The sequence below is a fragment of the Trachurus japonicus genome, chromosome 16 (genome assembly GCF_045865225.1).
Source record: "Trachurus japonicus isolate A0001 chromosome 16, Traja_1.0".
NCBI classification, from domain to species: domain Eukaryota; kingdom Metazoa; phylum Chordata; class Actinopteri; order Carangiformes; family Carangidae; genus Trachurus; species Trachurus japonicus.
In genome coordinates, this window is record NC_140922.1 from 12,612,691 (window position 1) to 12,629,718 (window position 17,028).

Genomic DNA, 17,028 nt, shown 5'->3' on the forward strand with positions numbered 1-17,028 from the left:
TCTGTTTAGGCAGCTGTTAAGAAAGTTAGAGCAAATGTTCATACTCTTTCTACCTGTAACTGAGAAACTGATTTTTGATTTTACAGCATTTTGGTCAATGAATTTGTTATAACCCCACAAGTAATACACAAGATAAATCTGACATAATGGAGAAAAAAAACCAGATTAACTAGCTATCTTTCTAAATGCTAACTAGCCCAGTTTTGCAAAGCAGCTACTTAACAATACCACATAAATGACTTTATGTCTGATAATTGCAATCTTGACCGTGATGGAAATTATAGATTCATTAACTATATTAGTGTAAAACTAAGTTGGAATATCAGTTTGTTTGCCTGTTTTGTACACGGTCAATAACAATATATTGCTGGCTGCACAAATCAAGAGACAAAAGGAGAGATAAGTAAATCATTCAATAGTAAACTGTTGAAAACTGTTTTTTTCTCAAACATTAAATCCACACACTGTATCATGTCATTCCACTTTTCCCCTCAAATTTATGTTTCACAAACCTACGTTGTTATTCTTTGCTACTTCTTCCTAACCCCAGTGTAACACCCATCAGCTTTCTCCCTGTGCCCTCCTTCCCCTCCTATCTTGTGATTTATTTGCCTCAGTTCCAATATTTGTCGGCAGTGTGTTTTCTTCCCCTTGTCTAAATGTCACCCCTTCTTCTAAGACAATATAGGGAGTGGGAGAGAGGGAGAACGAGAGGGCAAATGCAGGGGAGATAGTGGAAGGGGAGGGGAGGGGGGGACTCGTAAAATGAGCAACAAAGTTTGGGAAAATTAAACATTAGGTAAGACACTTTCTCACATGCATATGCATGTACGCGGAAACAAAAATGCTTTGTCATTGTTTTCCGTGTGAGCATTTTGCAGGATGTGTCATGGATCAATATTTCTGCTTGAAAGTTTCAGAAGAAGAAACAAAAGGCTGGAATTTGTGTTCACTGTGTGGAGATGGTCTGTAGCTAAAGGACTTGGGCAAACACACATAAGTATGCATAAACACATGAGGAAATAATGGGGCACGTTATCACATTTGTGATAATCATTTAGAAGACTGCAGTCTTCTGTCTCCAGCACAAGCTCAGATTTTAGGTCTCATGCCAAACAAACACAATCACTCTAAATGCTTACGTCGTACAACTATTATCCTTTATTCAAAGCCTCCTCCTCCCTCGGCATCACTCCACACCCAGGATCATGCCTGTCCTCTCTCTCCCACCCTCACTCTCTACCTCCTTTATAACCCATCACTCCCATCTCACTGCTCTCACTCATTCTCGCTGTTTCAAACTGGAATGGACACGTTTGTTTTCCTGGGACTGAACCAAGTACCTGCGGACACAATGTCATTAGGCTTTCATTAGCACTTCTGGACTTTACGATTTGTCTTTTTTGAGGCGGTAGATTTCATTAATTCATCCGATTGAATTGGAGATGAGGACTCATTTTTGAATTATAAGAGGATGAGTGTTGCTTGTAGTTTCTAAAACACTCCTGTCCTGTGAGCATGCTTTTGCTGTCACTGACAGCACCAGAGAAGAAACTGATGAACGCCTGCGCTGATTAAAATTTGGACAAAATTCAGGTCAAACAAAAGGGAAGAATAATTGGATATCACAGGACTATGAACTGGTAAGAATCAGTGTTACTCTAACAAGATGAAAGCACATTTTGACACAGGATTGCATCAGAAAAAACTTTTTCCATCACTATGACATTAAATCAAAAATGAATTTACAGCATTTTATCTAATTTTGGAATAATAAATGTGCAGTTTTGGTAATGTTATGTTTTATATTGTAACTTTTGCAGACTCAGATAAACACTGATGTTTCAATAAGTATTTTTATGTAATCTATTGTTAAGTTTAAGATGATCAAAACTATCTTAAAGAATTGGACCATTAACAGCTTCAGCAGTGGACTTGCCACTAATCTTTTCACTTGTGGTTTGGACAGATATGAGGGGATCTTCCCCAGACCCTGGACCTGACACATAAACCAACACCACACGCAGACGGACGGATCGCTTCCACTGTGGAGACGGGCAGCGTGCTGTCCCTAGACCCAGCCTGACGCACGGAGACGGACGGACAGACAGACAGTCTGATGCCAACTGTCTCCACTGTCAATCTCACGGCACCACTCCTCCTCCTGTTGCTATGGGCAACCCACCCCACCATGGCAACCAACTGGCTGTAAGTCTAGCGTGCGAGGGAGGAAGAGAAAGAGGGAGTTTGTTTGTCATGCTATAACTTTTAAAAGATGGTGACATGTCTCTAAATCTCTTTCAGTTGCTCCCCTCTCTTTCTTTGTCTCAGTCCTGGTGACCTTTTCTCTTTTCTTTCTCTTTGCCTTTGCTGTGTCTTCTCTGTCTGCTTCGCCTGGTCCTGCGCTTGTTTCTGTCCTCTCTCAAACTTGTTACCTCTTCATCCTCTTTGTCCCCTCTTCTTCTTTCTCTCCCTCCCTGTGCTTAATTATACATCTTCCTTTTTCCCCTAAATAAACTCTAGTCACTATACCACTCCCCATTTTTCTACCTCAGCTCCCTGGCGAGGTTGCCTCGCTCCAGGCCTGTGTCCGGTGCTGCCCCATGTGCACGGCTGAGGGGGCTGACCCCAGGGCAGGTGGGGGTGTGCAGGGCACGGGGGGAGGTCATGGAGTCCGTACGCAAGGCAGCAGAGATGGTCATAGAAGAGGTATGGCCAAATAGTCTCAGGGATCATGACTTGAATGCGTCATTATATCTGATTATTTTTTTGTCTCATATCCAACAGCAGTTCCAGATATATTGCTGTAACTATCAGTGCATTGGAGCTGTTACATTTCACATAACAGCCCCCCCCACCCCCCCATCTGTCTGTTGTCTGTCTGTCTAACTCAGTGCCAGCACCAGTTCAGGAATCGCCGTTGGAACTGTTCCACCACCCCACGTGGGATCAATGTATTTGGCAGAGTCATGAACCAAGGTACGCTCAGTACTGAACTTGTGTCATGCAGGGTTACTGCCTGAAAAAATGTTAACATCTCACGACTCTCACACGCACTTCAGAATCTGAATTTCCACATCACGTGCTCTATTTTGGATCCAGGCACTCGTGAGGCGGCCTTTGTGCATGCTTTGTCCTCGGCAGCTGTGGCGGTGGCCGTGACCCGAGCCTGTACCCGCGGGGAGCTGGAGAGGTGTGGCTGTGACAGGAAGGTCAGGGGGGTCAGCCCCGAGGGTGAGCTTGGATCCTGGTGCATAAAAATGTGACGAGACAAATCCACGCTGAGTCACTCGGAGCATGAAACCACTGCTGGTTGAAGCTTAGCCAGGTAACACTTACGAGCACGCTGTGGTCGGTGATATCTCCATCAGCTGTCAAAACAGCTGTGCCGCAATCGTACTGACCGGGACAGCAGTGCAGCAGTTGTTTCCGCCTTATGTGATCCAGTGTGGATTTTCCATTTACCAGTCATCCATTTTAAAACTTGAAAACATCAACTGAAGTACTTCCAAGGCTCTGGTTTTCCACACAGCTGTTTTTTTCTGTCCCACTACCACAGGTTTCCAGTGGTCTGGGTGCAGTGACAACCTGTCCTATGGCGTGGCTTTCTCCCAGACATTTGTAGACGAACCAGAACGAGCCAAGGGGCTGTCAGCGGGGCGACCGCTTATGAATCTCCATAACAACGAGGCTGGCCGAAAGGTCGGTGAAAATCTGGAAATCTGTGAGAATGTAGTGACAACCCTCTGAGCTTATATTCACCATCCTGTCATCCCCAGGCCATCCTTCACAACATGCAGGTGGAGTGTAAATGTCATGGCGTCTCTGGCTCTTGTGAGCTGAGGACTTGCTGGAAGGTCATGCCACCATTCAGACGCGTGGGCGTCGTGCTCAAGGAACGCTTCGATGGAGCCACAGAGGTATCTGAATTAATCTTCTGCTTATTTCTTTCAACGCAGATTCTTGATCTGAAACCCTACAGCGTCCCCTTAGACTTTGAAAATGACTTTAAACATCCTGCTCCTCTCAGGTCCGTCTGACTCGTATAGGATCCAGGACGGCCCTGCTCCCCCGTGACCCCCAGGTCAAACCCCCCGCTGCCAGAGACCTTCTGTACCTTGCGCCTTCTCCAGATTTCTGTCATCTCGACCCTGACAACGGTATCCCCGGGACTGCTGGGAGGAGATGCAACGGTAAGATCAATGCCAGGACCGTCTCGTCTAGGTAAAACACACTTACCAATGGAATCGGTGACAGAAAGTGATGCCGCTCTGTCTTTTAAAAACACACCACAGGAACCTCTCGGCTGGCGCCGGATGGATGCGAGCTGGTGTGCTGCGGGCCGGGGTACAGGGCGGGTCGGGCTGAGGTGGTGCAGCGCTGCTCCTGCAAGTTCTCCTGGTGCTGCTCGGTGCGCTGCCAGCAGTGCAAGAACACGGTCACTATTCACACCTGCAGAGTGTAAGACGGCGTCCAGACAAGACCAGAACAACCGACCCACACAAACCACCAGACAGACACTTGGGAACACAAAGACTAAGGAAGAAGGACGACGCAGACACCAAACTGTTGTACACGTTGGCCAAAAGTAGCCGCAGTTGAACTAATTTTCATTTTGGGGGCAGTGAAGCTAGAGTTAATAGAGCACACACACAAATTAAGAACGATGACAAAGCATCAACAGTGAGTAAGGTACAAACAAAATTCACTTCCACCTTTCTTGACCTTATGCGACACCGACTGTGCCAAACACACACACACACACACACTCCACAGCATCACATTGAACTGACAAAGCTTTTAAAGCTGAACTTAACCAGAACTAACAAAGAAAAACATTGCAGCACTGTTTTTGTCTTATGCAAACTATTTGCGTTGTTATCATAGACTAGCAGGTCGTTGAAACGCTGACTCTATTTATGTCTTCTTCTCTATTCTGGTTTATTTATTTGTATATCTTCACTTCAGCCTCCAGCAGTGACCCCTCAAATCACAGAAATAACTTCTACTTACATCAGTGTCTGTCTTGTGTTTTGTCCCTCACTGTCATCTCTTCTGTGTATTACTGCACAAGCAGTGCTTTTAGGTTTGATCAAGAAATCTAATAAATACAGTAGTTTTTATCCAGCAGGTGTCTCTTTTTGAGTCTCTTACTGGTCAGACGTGTTTCCCTTCTGACAAAGGCACATGAGTCATCTACTTATCTACTGCTGACTTATCTACATAGACCCAGGATGGTGTTAATGTGTCACTTCAGAGCTGATCCCAGTCTGATATATACATTTCAAGTGCAAAAGGCCATACGGTGAGTGTGAATTGCAACAGAGACGGAGTAACCTTGTGATGCACTGCCAAAAGACAGAGAAAAGGAAGAAGACTACATGCTGGTGTGAACAAATGCCGATTCAAAATATTCAGACTGGCTTTCCTTAAAAAAAACGTACACGTACACGTACAAAGGGGGCGATTGGCTGGCTGACACGTCCCATTTGGGCATCGTCTGCTCCTAAGCTAGTGGTTGAATCCTGACCAAGTCGGTGTCATTCTCCCAATATTTCTTAACTGTCTGACCCAATAAAGGTAAAACTTGGCAAAAAACAGCAACACAGAATGTACTGACATCAAAAACACAGGTGTGAACATAACTAGTCACTGTTTGACTTGCTCTACGGGCAGGTTTCACTCAAACATACATAACAATGACAACTTTCCATGTCATTACGTAAACCATTTTTATTAAAAATATCCTGTGATTACAAACACCCCGAAATCTACTAGCAAAGGTTATCATCTTAATCTCTATCAAGATTAAGATCTATCGAAAATATTACAACTTTAATTTGTTATATTATCGATCACTCAAAAGTTGGTAGTCTAGCAATAAAAAATCTGGATAAAATAAAAAGTCAAGTTTCAAAATGAATAACTAAAATTTCCCAAAACAGAGTCACAGAATTAATACAATATACACAAGAGGAGAATAAAATAGAAATTCAGAAGTCGCCTTGAAAGGGGACTTTGGTGAAAATGCACTTGGCCTCCCACAAGCGTCACTGGGAGTTGGAGGAAAGTCATTTCAGACAGCTACCTTTGTCTGGAGTGATAATACATCTCTTGTGCTTTCATGGTTCGATCCAAAAGCGCCAGAAAAGAAAGCAAATAAAGTACCACTTAACATTAAGTTGCCCCTTTAAATGTACTAAACAAAGTTCTCTAAAAACTTAATGTTAAATGTAACTAAAGTGTTTCCCTGTTTGTATTTCCTTACACTGAGTTTAAAAGCCCCAAGTGATTGCGAGACATAAGGCAACTATATGAATGATCTTTCTTTTCTTTTTAAAAATGGAGCAACAGTGACAGGCAGGGGGGCCCGCCCCACCTGAATATCTGTAGAGAGAACACTGCAAGTTTTAAAAGCTTTCAGGAAAGGAGATAGGTGACACTGACTGCATTTACTACATGCTGAAGTTTTGCTGCCTCAGCATCTTTCAAAGTTTATTTTGAAGGCACAATCAGTGTACACGTGTATTAGAATAAGTCTCAATGGCATTGTACCTCCCTTCCCCTTTTGTTTTGTCCTTTTTTTTTCATAAAGGCCATTGATCTTTCTGATGTTTTTTGATTCGCCCCACACACTTTCTAACACCATTACTTCTCTCGTTGTCGTTGTTCATCTATAGAAGGACGCACTTTCTCTTGGTTTTGGTCTCTGGAGGCTCCAAGGCTGCGAGGATGGCCTCGTCAAACACATTCTTAAGACCTCGCTGATAAGAAGAAGAAAAGGAGAGAAAACAAGTGTCACAGAGGGAAATGAAGCTGTAATGACAAATATGCTTTTTTTCACCTGGGGAAACTTTGTGCCATACCTGTGTGAGAGCAGAGCACTCCACATATTTTACAGCCTTGAGCTCTCGTGCCAGCTTCTCTCCGCTCTCAGGATATAGGGGGCGCTGTTTGTTCTTTGCCAGCTTTTCCACTGTGTTGCTGTCTTCCCTCAAGTCCACCTGTGTGCCCACTAACAGGAAGGGTGTTCGTGGGCAATGATGAGAGATCTCAGGGACCCACTGCAAAACGAGAAAGACAAATATATTAAATTAGTATTTTATTCTTTCACTGTCATCTCTAGGGCTGAGTATCAATCCTTTATATTTTTTATTAAACTAAATGTGTTTATTGCAGAAAATATATTAAAAAAAATGCCAAGTACTAAAAGTACTGTAATATTGTTGATCTTTGAGCAGATGGGTCCTGATTTACACAATTACACAATTCTGATAATTTTATTGAATTTTAGCATCATGTGTCTTTCAAAAATATTGAATTTGAAATCTTTGGTGTGATTTAAAGATTTTTTTTTTTAATTAGACTCTCCTATGTCATAAAATTATTATTTTTTTTACTATCAGTACGGTATCATACAGTATGTGGGCAGCATAAGTTCAACCAGTGCACAAATGGTTAAAAAAAAAACAAAACAAAAAAAACTGACCTTCTCTTTGACGTTTTCAAAAGATGAGGGGGAGACAGAAGAGAAACATACAAGGAACACGTCTGTCTGTGGATAGCTGAGAGGACGCAGCCTGTCATAATCCTCCTGACCTGAGAGCAACAACCACGAGACAGGAAGAACAGGGAAGTTTTTCTATCAGTTTCAGATTGACAGAAATGAGAGAGAGATAAAAAAAAATAAAAAAAGAGAGACTGTCCAAGACGTTTGTGTTACCTGCTGTGTCAAAAAGACCAAGTGTATAGGGCTCTCCCCCGATCATCACCGTCACTGCATAATTGTCAAAAACCTTTGAGCACACAAACAAAAATAAAAACGCATTAGACAAAACAAGAACACATCTGCTTACAATGTATTTGAATCACAAGCAAATATTAAAAAGGAACTGGCTCTAAGGGATTCTGTTAACCACGTACAGCACTTTTATTCAGTATGACTCAGTCCGTATTGATTGTTCTTACCGTAGGCACATATTCTGAGGGGAACTTGTTGGTTGTGTAGGAGATCAGTAAGCAGGTCTTTCCTACCGCACCGTCTCCTACAACTACACATTTTATAGTCTGCATCTACAAGGAAACAGAAAATAGGAAACATCACAGAGTGTCGTGCAAAAACAGTAGATCAGACAGAGGAAGTAACGCACATGAAGTCGAAATGCTTTGCAGCGTCACCCACCGCCTCGGATGCAGCAAAGTGATGCAACACGAAGATGCACACGTACATCAATAGGCAGGGAAACATAAAACCAACAGACTGATGAGAAAATAATTGAGCAGTGCAACATTTATTCAAGCGGTGTAGTACTTTTCCTTTAATAGACTTCTTTAATTTTCCCCTGCTTTGATTAGGTGAGCAGCATAATATTTATCTGCAGTTACTTTGATAATGAGGATTATTTTGTTCCTAAAGCAAAAGGGTAACGGTGTGAAATGAATTTGCATGTTCTAACTTCTAACAGTGACCTGAACATCACATGGTTTTGGACAGGTGGAGAGAAAGAACAAGACCTGACGAGGTCAAAAATCCTACAAAAACATTTCTAAAAGTCTTTTGAAAGAAAAATAATTAATCTGAAAATATAATCAGATAAACACTGCCTTCAATTGTTGTTAGCTACAGCTCTACATATATAAGTAGTAAATAGGGTTTACTAATAATACCAAAATACTTGTACTGATATAACTTAGCTCGATCTAACCTGCCACAACTTTAAAACGCGTTGCAGATTTATTTTAATGCCCTACATTAATCTGATGTCATAAATTAGGCCAATTACTTTCATTTAAAATATTTCACATACATACAGTAACACCTTATGAACTTACAGTCCTTCCCTTTATTAGTTCCAATTAACCAGAGCAAATGTAGTCTCATGCAGCAGGAAATCAAACCTTCATGAAAGGCCTGGTAGAGTTTCTTCTTTCTTTTTTTTGGCTGAATCTGTTCCAGAGAGATGTTGATTCAACTGTATGAGTCCTGATTTATTATATATTATATATTTCTCATTTATGTGGTTATAATGAAGAAAAACCTGTTAAAATCCATTGCATTTTAATGATTATGCATTTCTTACAAATGCCAAAAATCAAGATTTAATTCCAGTTTAATGTGAGTTCACCAGTTTCTTGTTTTGTCTTGCTCCTTTAGTTTACAATGATATAAAGTTAACAATCTGGGACACTGGAGAGAAAGTGGAACTAAAGAAAGTTTGGGAGTTTTTGTCTGACAAGAGAAACGATGCAGTGAAGATCAAGTGTTTGTGTGTGGGTTTTTTTTACTGAATCCTCAGTGAGTGAGGAATAAGAACAGACGTGGGAGAGAAAAAAAGTGAAAAGTGGAGGTTCAGTCTTGATATCAGTCGCACTAGGCCTGTTATTACATGTGCCTGCAAAAGTTTATTGATGAGAAAGAATCACTTCCGCATAGGTTACATACCAATGATGTTAAAGAAGGGAGCAAAAAAACACGGCCTATTTGCGCTCTGTCATTTTCATTTATCACGGTTACTCCCCAACACTTCCGCTGAATAAACAGCTCATCATATAAAGTGACTTTGAGGGGAAAAAGACTGAAAAAGTGAGAGGCTGTAAGAGTGGCCAGTAAACACTGAGCCTGGCCGCCGGGGTTATTATAAAGTGGCGCATGTGTCATATTGATAACGTGTCACGGTGTCTGTCAAGATTCATGTCTCACTTACTTTTTTTTTATTAAACTTAAAACACACGGTTCGACTCCAGCTTAACCTGTATCGACAGACAGCAGAAAGTGATCTCTGAACAACTAGCGGTGACAGTTATGACAACTTCATCAACCAGACCTCAGAGCCAACTCTGACAAATCAAGCTCTGCTGACTTTACCACTTTAACACCGATTTATTGATCCGGTAAACGAGCGCTTCCTCTCTGTAGAAACTACACACTGTCCTGCACACTCTGCTGCGCCTGTCCCCTACTCTAATTAAGCAGAATTACTACATTTGGGTATTTTTTTCTAACTGTACTCACCGTTTTTCTTCAGGCAGGTTAGGCGTTGGTTACATCCGGGTTTGAGGGTCGGATTACTGTGAGCGCAGCCGCGGACAAGACGAGCGTCAGTCCCGGCTGGAGAACAGAAACACCGCCCCCTGCTGGACAGAAAACTATCTATCTATCTATCTATCTATCTATCTATCTATCTATCTATCTATCTATCTATCTATCTATCTATCTATCTATCTATCTATCTATCTATCTATCTATCTATCTATCTATCTATCTATCTATAAACTGACCATAACCACATACAGTAATTTATACAGACACTTGTCTGTTGTCAGACAATGGGACAAGGACAGTGACTGGTACAGTGGCCAGTACAGTGAGACAACATGTTAACTCCCTGTGACATGAAATCCTGGTTCTATGACCATGACATCAAAATATCTTCTGTCGTATAGTCGTCATGATAAGACAAAACTGAAAAAAAAGGTCACCAGATTCAATAATTTGTACATGTATGCCTGTGTGTGTGTGTGTGTGTGTGTGTGTGTGTGTGTGTGTGTGTGTGTGTGTGTGTGTGTGTGTGTGTGTGTGTGTGTGTGTGTGTGTGTGTGTGTGTGTATTGTTGTTATAATTAACTTAGACACCTTTACCCATAAACTGACTTAACCTAGACTAAGAGTGAAAACACTAGCACCAGTAGGGGTTATAAGGTTTAAGCCACAAAATAAATAGAAATGAAAAACAACATCAGAAATAATATAATATAATATAATATAACATAACATAACATAACATAATGATTTGGGGTTCATAGTATTTTACTGTCTAAATCATGACATTATGAAAGAATATTGTTTTGAAAACCTGACAGGATATACAGTACTTTATTTTGAAACACAAAGTGACAGGAAGTCACGGTCGTTAGCTCCGATGCTAACTTGACAGCAGTGTTACTTCTCTTTGTCAGAGGACTGACTTCCGTTTTCATGTTTGGTCCAGGTTTCTGGAATTTACTATCTACTGTGCCTCTGAACGGACTGTCGCTTTGGTTAACAGCGGAGGGCATTTAGTATTTTCGCGAAGGAGCTCGTCAAAGGTCCGCCATTTCAGTCTGACCAGAGTTTTAAATCCGTTTTTCTGTTTCATCCTTGAAAACACGACTGTTTACCTAGCTAGCTGGCTACCATCAGCCAGCTGAGTTAAATCACCTAGCATGTTTCGGTTCTTGAATGACGTTGACGACGACCCCTACATGATGTAAGTACTGACATTTAATACATTTTACTTAGACCATCTCCTCTCTGTGTGCTCTACCAAACGGATATCTTGGCAGGAATAATAATATTTTTGCAGCGGTGGCTTGAAGCAGGTACCTTACGTTACTCCAGCCAGCTCTCTGGGCCTACGGTGGTCCACCATATTGGATAGACAATAACAAAAAAAAACTGTCAGTGCTCAGCAGCTTTTCGCTCATCGAGTAGTTTTAAGTATCAAATGATCAATTCAACACTCGCCTGGCTTCCTGGTGTTTCACAAACAACGTTGCAGCTCCCATCTCGTTAGTTGTAGCCACGTTAAAGCTTTGTCAGACTTAATTAAAGACAGGTTGCTGGTGTCCTCCAGAATAGCTGCAGCATATTTACATTAGTGCATTACCTCCACTTGGGAAATGCATGACAGTGAAAATTCCTGTAGACTACCCTACAAACCCCCCCAAAAATAATGCCCGGAATTGTTTTTATTAAACTGTTTATTTCATACAAAGTAGATTCAATCTAAATATAGTCAACATAAAGTGTAGCCACAGTTAACCTTTAAAATCACACCAGCTAATCATCTGGTTCACTTCCACTCAGTTTAAGGGGGTATATATTTTTAAGTATTTGGCATTTTTGAACAAACAATTCAATTAAGAACATAAAATGAGGACAAGTGTGGTAATTGTCGGCTAGCTAATAAGTTCATTGACTAATTATTTCAACACTATCAAGGATCTATTGGTATTTGTCACCATGAAAGGAAAGTGATAAAGGGTAGCTAAAAAATAAAGCACAGTGTATTAGAGAGGATTTCTATTGGTTTCTTAATTCTGTGCAACCTCCTTTTAAATGTTTTTAAATAAATAACAATTAAGTGTGCATGGACATATCGCATTATTTTACTAGAGTCATTTAGAAATCTCTGCCATGTTTGTGAAAACAAAACAATAAAGTGAGTATCCCATGTTCAAAATTAAATAATGGCATGGTAATGTATTTATTACTGGGCTGCTCTCTGAGACCTTGGGGCCTGAAACTGGGTTTACAGGAAAGAGGATGTTGAGAGACCACTTGTCCAGATAATCTGTCACATCCTATCCTTGATAAATTTGACATGGTTTCCTTCCTGTATCATTCTCAGCTTTCCTTGACCTAGCATAGTTGGGTAGCCAACCCAGATACGGTCACAGTCAGTTCACACACACAAAACAAAGTCATTGATGTTTCTGATTTCTTCCAGGGATCCATTTGCAGCTCACAGGCAGCAGATGAGCCTGTTTGCACCGTTTGGGATGGACCCTTTTGCTCTCGTCCCCCAGATCCAGCCGCCCCGTGCACCACGTAGACAGGTAACATTCTTGTCTAGTTTAGTTCATTTATGTTCTATTGTCTGTCATATATTAATGATTTTACAATTCCTGCACACGTTCTTCTAGGCTGGTCCACTGACCCCCTTTGGCATGATGGGAATGGTGAGTAGTTACGTCTTTAACCTCCTACTGAAAAGACTTTCTGCAGAACTAAACTGCAGAAAGTCCAATCTTATTTTTGAAAAGCATTTTACAGATATTCAGGATTTCTAAGTGCAATACAGAGACAAACTTCGAGCAAGTTTAGTTTCGTTCTTATAGCACAAATAAGTTTAAAGGGATAGTTTAACATTTTGGCAAATTCGCCTATTGCCATAATCCCTATAGTCTTAGGGGTAGGTTCATTACCTTTCACTGTCAGTGCAAGCTGTTTTTAGATCGGTGGGGCAGAGACGTGAGCTCTGCACGGTGCGCGGTACTTCCGCCTTTCCCTCACCAAACTCATCAATACAATACACTATCAAATACACAATCCAACAACTCCAAAATACTCTTGTGGAGAAGTTGTGACCCGCACATTCACCACGCTCAGAAATAATAATGTAACGTTACAAGACAGAATTGTTTTCGAGGCAAATGCGTAGCCGGAACTACATTTTAGACACGGCTGCTCAGCAGAGTGACTTGAAAGTAGTTCTGAGTATTTGCTTCATGTGTCGTAATGTTACAAAATTATACGTTATTATTTCATAGCGTGGTGAATGTGCAGGTCACAACTTGTCCACAAGAGTGTTTTGGAGTTGTTTGATTGTGTATTTAGTTTGATGAGAGAGCTCAGCTTTAGTTAGCTGAGCAGCTCACATCTCCGCCCCGCTGTTCTAAAAACAGCTCGACCGACAATTAAAGATAATGAACCTACTCCTAAAACTAGACGGATTATGGCAATAAGTGAAATTGCCAAAATGTTGAAACATCCCTTTAATTACGGTTAGTTTCTCCTGAATTTATCAGTTACACCAATGTAGACATGTAGATTTAAGGTGAAGTATATGATCTGTATTTACTTTTCTTACCTTATTTACTGAAGGCTCATTGTTGTTTGTTTTGTCAGTGAGGACTGAGATTACATTACATGAGAATGATTGAGGTGTACCTCACAGTTTGTTCTGGGTGTTTCATCAAATCACCATTTGTTTTCAGGGCGGCGGATTCATGGACATGTTTGGCATGATGGGAGAAATGATGGAGAACATGGTGAGTGAGTTCTGTCAACAAAACAAACTAATTACCCCGATGACTGAACCATCTGAACACCAATCCTTCTTACCCTCTTCTTTTTTATTTATTTCTCTCTAGGAAAGAATTTCAGGTTCACCGAGCTGTCAAACGTTTTCCTCCTCAACAGTGATCTCCTACTCCTCGTCAGACATAGGGGCTCCAAAAGTTTATCAGCAGACCAGTGCAACGAGAACAGGCCCTGGAGGGGTGAGAAGGACTTAAATAGCTCATAGTAGTTAAAATGCTAACAGCACAGGTCGGGAGCGCTTGTTAGTGCATTCCAAGTAGACCTGATTATTTTACCCAATTCCTTAGGGTCTTCACGCTTTGTTAGTCCAGGCATGACTTTGGTTTTCTGGCCTCATTAACACATTAAATGATCAGTACTTGTAGTGACAATAAACACGTCATGTACAGTATAAATATCATGGTTGTCATACAAACATGTCAGACTGAGTTCATGCAGAGGGCAGAGCATCCTGTTTGTTTTAGTAAACTGAGTTTGCCTGTCACTTTTCACCACAGATCCGTGAGACGCGCCAGTCAATGAGGGACAGTGAGAGCGGCTTCGAGCGTCTCGCCATTGGCCACCACATCGGGGATCGTGCACACATAATGGAGCGTTCACGAAATCGCCGCACAGGAGACCGCGAGGAACGAAACGACTTCATTAATCTTGATGAGAGTGAGTCATTTGGCTGCAAAAGATAAGAAAGTTTCAGCTGTTCCCATCAGCGTTTCAATAGTTTGGTGTTATATTTCATACTAACTCATCTTATTCCTGCTAGCTGACGCTGCAGCGTTCGATGAGGAGTGGAGGGGTGGAGGAAGATATGCTCCCCCAAACGCCCGAGGGATTGACTACGGCCGGGATCGACGGGCAGGAGGCCAGCAGCTGGCTCTCCCCGCCCCTCCTAGCTCAACGCCGCCGCCACCAGGTCATCGGCACGAGTCCCCCAGACACCGCCAGCCCCAGACCCGCCCCCGTTACGACTGGTGAGAAGGTAAGAGAGGTCGTGTAGGCCAAGGTGAGCTTAAAGGTGTACAGAAAAGAAAAATGAATTTGATTCCACTATGGGTCATAAAATTAGTGTAATAACTCATCTCTCAGATGATGTAGGCCAAAGTTTGTGCAAAATTCTATTTTCGAGTAAATCCGGGATGAAAGTGTGGCATTTTTTCTTCGCATTGGATAATACAGGCACACGAATTATGCATCACGCTTCTCACGATTCATCAGCCACTGATATTGGATCCGTCATCCGTCAATCAAACGTCTGAGACACACACACACCGAGCTCGGTCTCGCCTCAAACATTCAATATCCCTCTCGCTCGATAACGACCAATCAAATTAGTTTTCCTTACTCGGGTAAACTCGTAGAAGGAGGCGTGACAAACAGGACAAACGGCTATTTCTGAACACCTTTTAAAGAGGAAATATGCAAGATTCTTACCTTTTTATTAAATTTAAATTATTATGGGGCGCTGTTTAGCTCAGTGGGTAGAGGCTACAGTCCTGGATTGAATCCTGACTCAGGTGGCCCTTTGCTGCATGTCATTCCCCCTCTCTCTGCCTCCCCATTTCCTGTCTTTCTCAACTATACCATCAATTAAAGGCAAAAATCCCCAAAGGATATACTTTATAAAAAAATTAATTTTTATTTTATTAAGCAGCTTCGAAATAACTGTAATGGTTGAATGACTTGTTACAAGGAGAATGGAGGCTCTCTTCCTTCCACCTAGCACTCGTCACTGAAAACCAACCTTGCAGGATAAGCGCCTCCGTTCCGGTGTCCCAGCTCTCGTCTCTGCGGCACCACGACACAAACGCACCCTGTAACCCGTAATCTCTTGTTTATGAAAGATAAGACTACACAAATACACACATCGTGAGATCATATATGATATTACGTTATCCACCGCTCCATGGATTGTCTTGAAAACAAATGCACATGGCCAGGCAGGAAGAAGAGGGTTAGCAAAGCAGCGAAAAAGCGACCAGACTTGCGTAGTTCCCCTTTAATTATAACCCGTGTATTGTATTAGTGTGTAGAATATGTAGACATTAGTGAAACTGCAGTGCAGAAATGTGTAAATGAGAATTTTAACAGCATTTCCCTTGCAATTTCATCTTAGCCGTTGTATGACATGTGATGTCGGACCTTAACTTCAGCTTGTCAACCATGGCTCATATCAGGAATCCTTTCTTCAGTGAAAGCTCTGTTGATCTGTTTGCCTCTCTTTTGTTGATAATCTGCTGTGGTTTGTTCCTGCAGGTGTCACACCTGACAAGGCAACCGGATGGAAGAAGTCGAGGGAACGTTTCCCTGATGCTGTGAACCACGCTGAAGACGGAAGTTGACGATCGTCACAACTGCCCGTCGTAAATGTTTGATATGACTGGACTGTCTATACATAAACAACATGTTACACACACACCCACACATACACACACACACGATTAAACCCCCCCCACTCTTGATAGTTACATTAACAGTTCAGCTCCTACTGTTACATACAAACACACACACACACACAAAGTGGAGCCCTTGTGTAAACATGGGTATAACTACACTCACTTTATATATACTCATTCTCAAAACTTGACGTGTTTTTGCCCACTGCACTAAAGTGCTACAGTATACAGTACATCTGCTGTACAGTCCATTTTATGTTTGTGAAGACACTAGTGTGTCGGTGAATTGAATTGTATACTGTTAACTAATTAATCTAACTAAATAAAAAGTTCATTAAACATTGTTAGATAATTGCAAAATATGTCTCTGTTGTGGTTGTGTTGGAGATCGCATGAATATATGCAGCTCAATCTGTAAATGTGCTTCCTTTTTAAGCCTTTCCCCTTCATAAAAATGTGTTGACACTTCTTCGAGTGTGTAAATCTGTAGTTCTTCTGAGCGCACAAACCGGCCATGCGTTTTTATCCCCTCCACTCCCCCCCCACCCCTCCTCACTGTATGTGTATGTACCTTTGTCTCCTCTTCCTTGTGCCACCCTGTCTGCAGGTCATGTGACGCCCAGATGGAGGACACACGTGGAGCCAATGCGAACCCATTCTCTTTTGACAAATCGCTCCCATAGCCGGCTCCCCCTCCCTGCCTCCTCCTGTACTCACTGTATCTTTAATTACATCCACGACTATTTTTAAATGCAGCCCCCCCTCCCCCTCCTCC

The 17,028-nt window shown here is 41.9% G+C and overlaps 3 protein-coding genes across 3 annotated transcripts; 2 read left to right on the forward strand and 1 right to left on the reverse strand.

Annotated features, from left to right (window-relative positions):
- The first annotated feature begins 1,280 nt into the window (after positions 1-1,280).
- On the forward strand, positions 1,281-5,127 carry wnt4b (wingless-type MMTV integration site family, member 4b). The gene is made up of 9 exons (XM_085801576.1): positions 1,281-1,643; positions 1,970-2,208; positions 2,556-2,709; positions 2,895-2,979; positions 3,103-3,234; positions 3,560-3,702; positions 3,780-3,920; positions 4,031-4,193; positions 4,296-5,127. Exons 2-9 carry the CDS (start codon positions 2,120-2,122, stop codon positions 4,463-4,465), a joined length of 1,077 nt encoding a protein of 358 aa, XP_085657702.1. The 5' UTR covers positions 1,281-1,643; positions 1,970-2,119; the 3' UTR covers positions 4,466-5,127.
- A 596-nt stretch (positions 5,128-5,723) lies between these two features.
- cdc42l (cell division cycle 42, like) lies at positions 5,724-10,062 on the reverse strand. Its single transcript, XM_085801588.1, has 6 exons — positions 10,013-10,062; positions 7,969-8,073; positions 7,724-7,796; positions 7,490-7,599; positions 6,867-7,064; positions 5,724-6,764 (listed from the first exon to the last, which is right to left on the reverse strand). The coding sequence occupies exons 2-6, from the start codon at positions 8,071-8,073 to the stop codon at positions 6,675-6,677; spliced, it is 576 nt and encodes a 191-aa protein (XP_085657714.1). The 5' UTR covers positions 10,013-10,062; the 3' UTR covers positions 5,724-6,674.
- Positions 10,063-11,153: 1,091 nt separating this feature from the next.
- Positions 11,154-16,613, forward strand: mlf2 (myeloid leukemia factor 2). Its single transcript, XM_085801583.1, has 8 exons — positions 11,154-11,245; positions 12,488-12,596; positions 12,684-12,719; positions 13,758-13,811; positions 13,914-14,042; positions 14,361-14,520; positions 14,624-14,839; positions 16,114-16,613. The coding sequence occupies exons 1-7, from the start codon at positions 11,202-11,204 to the stop codon at positions 14,833-14,835; spliced, it is 744 nt and encodes a 247-aa protein (XP_085657709.1). The 5' UTR covers positions 11,154-11,201; the 3' UTR covers positions 14,836-14,839; positions 16,114-16,613.
- Positions 16,614-17,028: the final 415 nt, after the last annotated feature.